This window comes from Silene latifolia, chromosome X (genome assembly GCF_048544455.1).
Source record: "Silene latifolia isolate original U9 population chromosome X, ASM4854445v1, whole genome shotgun sequence".
NCBI classification, from domain to species: domain Eukaryota; kingdom Viridiplantae; phylum Streptophyta; class Magnoliopsida; order Caryophyllales; family Caryophyllaceae; genus Silene; species Silene latifolia.
In genome coordinates this window covers 2,529,265-2,538,533 of record NC_133537.1, presented here as the reverse complement: position 1 = coordinate 2,538,533, position 9,269 = coordinate 2,529,265, and the positions used below count along the sequence as shown (strand labels likewise).

At 39.3% G+C, this 9,269-nt stretch overlaps 1 protein-coding gene and 1 long non-coding RNA gene across 2 annotated transcripts; both read right to left on the bottom strand.

Annotated features, from left to right (window-relative positions):
- Positions 1 to 2,140: 2,140 nt before the first annotated feature.
- LOC141621141 (uncharacterized) lies at positions 2,141 to 3,158 on the bottom strand. The gene is made up of 3 exons (XR_012532112.1): positions 3,090 to 3,158; positions 2,549 to 2,709; positions 2,141 to 2,468 (listed from the first exon to the last, which is right to left on the bottom strand). It is a non-coding gene; the product is annotated as an uncharacterized LOC141621141 (long non-coding RNA).
- Positions 3,159 to 5,794: 2,636 nt separating this feature from the next.
- LOC141622222 (uncharacterized) lies at positions 5,795 to 9,018 on the bottom strand. Its single transcript, XM_074438272.1, has 4 exons — positions 8,283 to 9,018; positions 7,015 to 7,221; positions 6,363 to 6,488; positions 5,795 to 6,220 (listed from the first exon to the last, which is right to left on the bottom strand). The coding sequence occupies exons 1-4, from the start codon at positions 8,871 to 8,873 to the stop codon at positions 6,053 to 6,055; spliced, it is 1,092 nt and encodes a 363-aa protein (XP_074294373.1). The 5' UTR covers positions 8,874 to 9,018; the 3' UTR covers positions 5,795 to 6,052.
- Positions 9,019 to 9,269: the final 251 nt, after the last annotated feature.

Below are 9,269 nucleotides of genomic sequence, written 5' to 3'. Positions count from 1 at the left end.
CACCAACGGAAGACATTTTGGGGTGCTTGTGTGCCACAAACCAAAGATTCTACGAAACTCGGATTATCGTGAAAAAAGTGGTAAAGCTCGTTATTTGAGGTTGAAATCGAACAGGTTGATTCCTGAAATCGAACAAAGTTGATTCCTGAAATGAGCTCGGACGCGTGATTGAAAAACAGAGAGAAAATGAAACAGAGTCCTATTTACCTTCCGAACTACTGAAATTGAAGTGTATAATACACGGTTTTTCGGGATTCCGAGGTCCCTGAACAAAATTCTCCTGAAATCACATAGAAAGTTCCTCGAGTCAGGTAAATCGGCCACGCAAAGTTTGAGCACCAACGAAAGACATTTGGGGGTGCCGGTGTGCCACAAACCAGCATTCGCCGAAACTCGGATTATCGTGAAAAATGTGGTAAAGCTCGTTATTTGAGGTCGAAATCGAACAAGTTGATTCCGAAATCGAACAGGTTGATTCCTGAAATGAGCTCGGACGCGTGATTGAAAAACAGAGAGAAAATGAAACAGTCCCAGACGACCTTCCAACTACTGAAATCAAGTGTATAATACACGGTTTTTCGGGATTCCGGGGTCCCGGAACAAAATTCTCCGGAAATCACATAGAAAGTTCCTCCGCTCAGATAAAGCGGCCACGCAAAGTTGGAGCACCAACGGAAGAAATTTGTGGGTGCCGGTGTGCCACAAACCAGCATTCGCCGAAACTCGGATTATCGTGAAAAATTTGTTAAAGCTCGTTATTTGAGGCTGAAATGGAACATGTTGATTCCTGAAATCGATCAGGTTGATTCCTGAAATGAGCTCGGACGCGTGATTGAAAAACAGGGAGAAAAAGAAACAGGGTCGGTACGACCTTCCGAACGGCTGAAATTGAAGTGTATAATACACGGTTTTCTTGTAAATCACACATATAAGGTTCCTCGGAGCAGTTAAAGTGACCACGCAAAATTTGAGGAGCAATTGACGACATTTGGGGGTGTCGGTATGCAATAAACGAGCATTCCTCGAACCTTAGATAATCATGAAAAATGGATTAATACTTGATATTTTTGGCTGAAATCGAATAGGTTTACTTATGAAATTACCCTCGGACACGTGGTAGAAAAGCCGGGAGAAAAAGAAACGTGGTCATGTACGACCTCCGGAACAGCTCAAATTGAAGTGTATAATACACGTTTTTCCAGAATACAGGGTCCCGGAAAAAATTGTCTTTAAATCACACATATGGTTGCTCGGATGAGGCAAAGCGACCACACAAAATTTGAGGAGCAACAAACGACATTTGGGAGTGTCGGTATGCAATAAACGAGCATTCTTCGAACCTTAGATAATCGTGAAATATGGATTAATACTTGATATTTTCGGCTGAAATCGAATAGGTTAACTTATGAAATTACCCTCGGACGCGTGGTAGAAAAACTGGGGGGAAAAGAAACGTGGTCCTGTACGACCTCCCGAACGGCTCAAATTAAAGTGTAATACACGGTTTTCAAGATTAGAGGGTCTCGGAACAAAATTGTCTGTAAATCACACATAAGGTTCCTTGGATCAGGTAACGCGACCACACAAAATTTGAGGATCAAATTGAAGTGTATACACGGTTTTTGGCATTCCAGATCCCGGAACAAAAATGACCGTAAATCACACGGACGGTTTCTCGGGTTAGACAAAGCGGCCTCACAAATTTTGAGGAGAAACAGAGTGCATTTGAAGGTTCCGGTGTGCGATAAACCAATCTGATGCGGAAATTGGATATTCGTTAAAAATAGTTTAATAATTGTTATTTTGGGCTAAAATCGAATGGGGTGACTCCTGAAGCGATCCTGGACACGTGGTAGAAAACCGAGAGGAAAAGAAAGATGATTTGGTACGGCCTCACGAACGGCTCAAATTGAAGTGTATAATACACGTTTTTCGGCATGCTAGGATCCCGGAATAATAATATACCGACTACCCTTTGAGACTACTTTACCCCGTCATCGAATGTGTGGGCTAGATAAAAAATCTCAGAGATGCTAAGAGTCTTATCTATTGTGGTTGCAATTCTAGCACGACTAGTAGTAGACACTAGATCCTATCGCATCAGAGAAAGAGAACGGTGTGGAGGGAATTTTCTGCTTTTCCCTTCAACAACAAGACGCCTATATATAGACGGAGTAAAGGGGGTGTAAAATTCGGATGGAGAGTATAATTTAATGGTCAAATGCGACGTTCTTGTTTAAGTAAGAGGTATGAGTCTGAGAATGTAGGAACATTAAAACTCGGGGATCTATAGCTTTACCTCTGATTCAACAGTAGTTAGGTAAAAAGGGAGGAAGGAAACCAGATGTTGGGAGCATAACTTACCCAAGATGAACATGATCTTATGCTTCTACTAGAAGCCGCAAGAATTTGAGGCTTGGATTTGCTTGGTGTGGCATGGGAAACCTCAATTCTAGCACCCATATTACCTGCAATTGGAAGTGGAGATTATTGTGAAATAGTACAACTAGCTACACGCCAACATTGTGAACAACTAGTTGTTTCTTACCGATGTCTATTGCCTGCTCATGAGCAAGATATGCAAGATCAATTATGGTGTCTACGATTACATAAACTTGTTCAACTTGGTTTTCTACCTCCTTAAACCTCGGAATCCATTCTTCAAACGCGGCTTCACTGAATTTCATTTCGGGAAGGACTGATTCTTGCCTGCAAAGATATGACCACTTCATTTGACAGTTTTAGCTCATTGGTTTTTATTACACGACCGCTGGTCAGTATAAAACTTTTAATCCTTCAAAGCCTATATTGGCCTCACATCTTTACATTCATGTATCCCAGATTCCTCAATTGACTTTAAACCAATTCACTACATATTCGTGTAAGGTAAATACTAAATATTGACTAAAAACAGAAAAACCAGTCCTTTCAAAGTATCTGGGTTCCGTTGTCGATACATATGCTTTTACTGGCATATGGATTTGCAGTGAATCTAAGCATATGAAGGAGCCCTAGAAGAAGGGGTGACCACACAGGGGGGGCGGGGGAAATAAAAAAAAATGAATTACGATCAAAATTCAAATTTTCACCATTTTTGCTCAAACAAGAAAGGGTGAGCCTCCACATTATATGGTCTGCTCCTTCAATCAAACTGCAAGGATTACAAAGAAATGAGAATACAACAGAAAGCAAGATTAATTAACATGGGGATCTCAAAATGATAATAACACATTGTTGTAGACATTTACAATGAGGATGATTTTTTATTAGCTGAACGCTTTGAGGCCAGCAGTCGAGCTTTCCGGAATTCTTGTACTGCTAATTGAAAATCGTTGGCAAGCATAGCAGCTTCACTATTTTTTCCTTCCTGGAAGAAGACTCATTTTACTATCTTAGTACTTCAGAGTTAAGACCATTTTATGTAGTAAGAAAATGAAGCAATTAATGAATAATGACTGTATAGTTGAGTAGTTGACTAAACACATCAAAATAGACAATTATGCAGATAGATTAGTTCATCAGATAGAGTGATCCGACTTACAGATACATCAGGAGCCGGATTATCAGACTTCCACCATCTCTTCAGAACCCTTTTCATTTTTGTAACTCTTTCCTTGGATTTGACAGTGGAGGATGCCTTTACAAGAATGCTCCTTTGTTCAAGTACACCAAGGGCTTTGATCTTGGGAGAAGTATCAATCATTAGCGCCATTACATTATGCTTCACCTCTTGCCTATCGATTCATCATTTAACACAAATTAACAGAACAGACTGATTCATCAGTAACTCAAATTAACATTATACTTCCATAACCTATGGTACTTGAACTCGGCTGTGAGAGATGACTTATACATACGAGGACTGTCTTAAACTGAAGATTCCAGAATAAAAAATATATCTATAATTTGAAGTATTTAGGTATATTTTTGTACTGAAACAACTAGATATGTGAAAAATAAGACTTCAAATTATTTCATATCTTACTAAATACTTGATACACAGTCCTCTATTTAAGTTTGTTATGCAGATCTCTTTCTTGCCTCTTATAATAGAACTGTCAAATTGTCAAGGATCGAGTACAAATTCCCCACCCGTGTCCTTGAGTTGTTGAGTGCCACACCACAAGTAAAGAGTCAAAGGTACCATTGTACTACATAACAATATTAATTAAAGTTCAGAAGACCAATAAGGCAATAACAAATAACAAGAGATATACTGAGACTAACAGCTTCTTGTGGTGTTCAGGAGTGTCTTTCGATAGAATTGTTGCTCTGTTCAACCCCAGCTGCAGCAGTCTCGAGTGGGCTTTGACTCTGAGAGACTGAAGATCCAATGGCAAGATTCAGAGCCTTCCGGAATTCTTCCAAGACTGCTTGAAAATCTTTGGCAAACTTATGGCCTTTACCTTCTTCATCTTTCTGTATAAAGAAAAAGTGTAAACACAAGCTTATACGTATAACACATACTTGAATATCTTAGGAGTAATACAAGTTGAAGAAAGATGAGTTACAGTTAAGGAGACGTTGGTAGTTTGGTACTTTGGTACTTTGGTACTTTGGTCGTAAGGCCAACCAAAGTAATCGCAGAGCATGTCCAAAGTCTCCTTCACCTGCAACATTATGTCTTGGCTCATGGTATCCCTGTCCAAGCAACTTATATAAGTTTCATTAATACTAATGACAGATTTTTGCGCAAAAGAAAAATAGGAACATATATGATAATAATAGCAACATTACTCCAAGGTTCCCGACTTCCTGCCTACAGCAGACAAGGGCATTGGATGCACGTGGCATTAAACTGTTAAAGTAAGGGGAGGTTCTTCCTAAATGATTCACAATGATAACTGCTTATAATCAATTATTACATCAACCCGCTGCTACTAATAGTATACGAGTCAGTAACAGTATTGTGAGCCACTGGAAATCGAAAATAATCTATGGTAAAATATAATAAGAGCCCAACGCCTCCAAGACTTCTTGCCTATGGCAAGAGTTGCAAGACAAGAAGTCGGATGTACCAGGCATTACCAACCCACTACTAGACAATATTAGAATCACATACAGTTGAGTCAGCGGAAATGCAAAATGGCATATGATGATCATAACTAGCAGTAATTAACAAAAGGCTGGAAATGCATACAGTTTGTCGCGTAGCTGAGGGTTGTAGTTACAGGGATCTACAGTGTCCACAAGATAGTGAAAAGCCGTCACATCTGGCAAATATCTAAAAATGTATTTGGCTGGGTCACTAATAGACGAAATATTCATATTATCTATGCTTAATGCTTATACAGATGCATAGAAGCTGGAGAAAACATCAGAGTTGCCAGGGAATATTCCTCTCTTTTCTCTTTTTTTTCTTCTATATCCCTCCATCCAAACAAAAGGCAACTGTAAAAGTTCAGATGGGATTGTTGTCCCAGAGCTTTGACGACACTGCAGCAACTAGCAAGTACCAGTTGGCAGGATAGGGCTAAAGGCCGACATTGCTTCTCTTCAAGATATTAGCTGCACAAGATCTAAAGTATCAGAATCACCGAGTTGACGAAAGCCTTTTCATGAGATAGCTTAATGGTGCAACTAAAATTGAAAACCTTCAACTCCAATGTATAAAGGTAAATTCAAGATGAATCCTGTGAGTTGAATACTATAAGGGATGCGACACATTCATGCAAGTATGCATGTTCATCATAACTCACAGCAGCATTATCATGCAAAAACCCAAATCCAAATGCTATACTATAGTGTTAACTAAAGGTAAAATTCACAAAGGTAATAAAAAAGGAGGGAACAATTTTAGTCCGTAAATTCTTGGCTCCTGAAACACAAAGAACAGAAACATTGTAAACCGTCTGTTTTTGGTTCAACACTTTTGCAGAAAGAGGATACAACCAAATATAATATAATTAAAGATCTTATAGTCTTGAGGTGGTTACATAAGGTGAACAATAACAACAGAACCTCTTGCTCATGCTACAGTCATGTTTTCATAATATCACAGCCGTAAGACGTCTTTTGAGTTACAACTGGTTAAATTCTCAGGACGAAATTACTAGGATGGTGCTGAAGACCTCCCGCCATTTCCTTTCAGATTAATCACGGAAAGCTCCTTTTCAACGAAGTCCCCAGCACACATGGGAGGGTACATGCAAGCGAGTGGACTGTCAGCAAAATGGCCTAATGGCTTAAGTACCGCGTCTGATGCTATATGTGCGAATAACTGGACAAACAGACAGTGCAGAAGATTGTTAGAGCCAGATACAGGAACATGCTTTCTTTCCAAATCACAAAGTGTACCACAAAATTGAGGACTAATTGAAAGCATTACAACATTAGCTAATAACATGAATATGTCCACTCACAGTTGAAGATACTCTCCAAAGACTCCGTCCTTGCTCAGATGCTAATTTTATTGCTTCGAGAGTACGGTCTGTAACAACGACCTCATGCATGCCAGCAATGCATTCGCCTGCTGTCAGCCATTCTATCTGCAGGCTCAGCAATAAAACATCAATATTGAATACTTTTACAAGATGTGTAAGGTTGCTAGGATAACAGATTAACAGGTAAGTGATGACTCAGGTCCAAACGAGGGGTATTAGAGGATAAGAAAAATCACACCTAGTACGAAACTATTCTTCTAGAGAGTGGCAAAACAAACACTAATGTACTCTCTATTTTAGTTATTCGTTCAAAAATGCAATTAAAAATCAACTTTTTCTAAAATTAATTCTTGAATGTCACTCTAGCACTTAGTCACTCGTGTACCCGCGTGTCTGACAATCGGCAATAGAACATGGATATGATAGTTTGACACTTCATTTTCAGCCAATAACATGAGTGTTGTTCATAATATAAGCCGAATCTAACACACCAAGTGTCATGAGTAACATGCTTATCACTGCAGTACGATATAACTAGTACATGCAGTTGATTAATGATTAGCCTAACTGCTTGACAGTAGACAGCACAGACCCAATTGATAGAAGTCAGAAGATTCTTAGTTTAATTTACCTGCTTTCCTGTCTGAATAAGAAGACATCCTACAGGAACCTTCACTTCGACCTTCTCCCCGTTTCTGAGCCAAATATTCAGACCAGGAAACCTACTTCTCCCATGAATAGTTAAGAAGTTAAGGTCATAGTGATATCCAGCAAACACAACTCCCTTCTGGCCATGTCGAGCAAGGTCGCTCCCTGTTGGAGCTAGCAAATGAGGCCCCTGCAAAGCAAGAAACAATCAACTTCTAAAAAAAACTCTTAAGAAACAATGTGTTTGTATGATATTCTCTAGCATGTGAAACCATTAAATCCATTTCATATCGTGGTCTCACTCATATATAACACCGTCTTATATAAGTTTTTATGAAGAGGGGTCAACCACCTTATCAATGAAGTGAATGCATGCTTGGCTAACCTAGAACAACAAACAATCAAAATGTGACGGGCCTCAAATGTAAGACCGTCTCATCTAAGTTTTTATGCAATCACTTGGTGCATCAAAGAAGTGAATGCATCCTTAAACCAAAACAAGGAACAATCAAATTCTAATGAGACGGTCTCACAATGTGAGACCACCAAATATCAGTCTCACAAGTAAGACCCTCTCATCTAAGTTTTTTATGCAACCACCCTGTAGCATCAAAAAAGTGAATGCATCCTTGGTTTAACCAAAACAACAAACAATCAAATTCTAATGAGACAGTCTCACATATAAGACCGTCTCATCTAAGCTTTTCCTGCAACCACCCAATGCATCAAAAAAGTGAATGCATCCTTGGTTTAGCCAAAACAACAAACAATCAAATTCTAATGAGACAGTCTCACATGTAAGACCGTCTCATCTAAGCTTTTCCTGCAACCACCTGATGCATCAAAGAAGTGAATGCATCCTTGTTTAAACCAAAACAACAAACAATCAAATTCTAATGAGACGGTCTCACATGTGAGACCACCAAATATATCAGTCTCAATGAATGCATCCTTAGTTAAACCAAAACAACAAACAAACAATCAAATTCTAATGAGACAATCTCACATGTAAGACCGTCTCATCTAAGCTTTTCCTGCAACCACCTGATGCATCAAAGAAGTGAATGCATCCTTGGTTAAACCAAAACAACAAACAATCAAATTTTAATGAGACGGTCTCACATGTGAGACCGCCAAACATATCAGTCTTAGTGAATGCATCCTTAGTTAAACCAAAACAAGAAACAAACAATCAAATTCTAATGAGACGATCTCACATATAAGACCGTCTCATCATCTAAGTACAACAACCTGATGCATCAATTCAGTGAACGCATCCTTAGGCAAACCAAACCCAACAGCAGCCATTTCAGCAACAACCTCAATAGCATTAACCATCTTAAACCCCCAAGAATCCATCTTCTCCTTCCACCCATCAAACCCTTTCGGAATAACCGGTTCAGCATTCAACTCCACAAACCTCGTACTCACCGGCCGATCCCCAATCCTCCACATATACCTCCATTTAGGATCCGCACCCTTAGGCATAATTGGCTTACTCTCCTCCCCCATACCCTCCAATTTCTCCTGCATCTCTAAGTCCACCAAACTACGCGGAACTTCAACTCCCTCGGGAGTCACACCAACCTGGTAATGCAATTCGGGTCGTTCCTGCATTCGTTTAAATTCCGATGGCTGCTCGAAGTATTTCTCCATCATATCTAGAAAAATGTCGTTATCTTCGACAGTACAGCGAGGATCCTTTATTAATAAAGCTCCTGTCTCCTTCAATGTCCGGCTTACTTCGCCGCATAATTGGTGAATAACAGTTTCAGCTGTTGCATTGCCACATTTCTGCCATTCTAGGTATGGGGTTAAATCAATTACTGGGAATTTCTCCATTTTTTTTTTTGAATTTTGAATTTTGGTTTGCGCAATTGCAATTGAATTGGGTTATTCTTGCTTACTTTGATTTACTTCTATATATGGTATGATTTGAATTTCAGACGTATCTCTCTGTTCAAATCTTATTTAACACGTATCTTTCTCTCGAAATATATGTCCGGTAGAGTTACTTTAATGGAGAATATTTTATTTACGGGTATAAAAAAGGCAATAAGTCTTTCTTGTGACGGGTATATCTGTCACAAGCTTGCAACGGGTTAAGTTATACCCATGTGGGTAAATAAAACAAAAGAGATTGATACTCCTTAGGTACTTTGGTTTTGTCTTATCCACCCTACATGGGTAATACTTGACCCGTCGCAAGCTTGCGACGGATATGCCCGTTAAAAATGA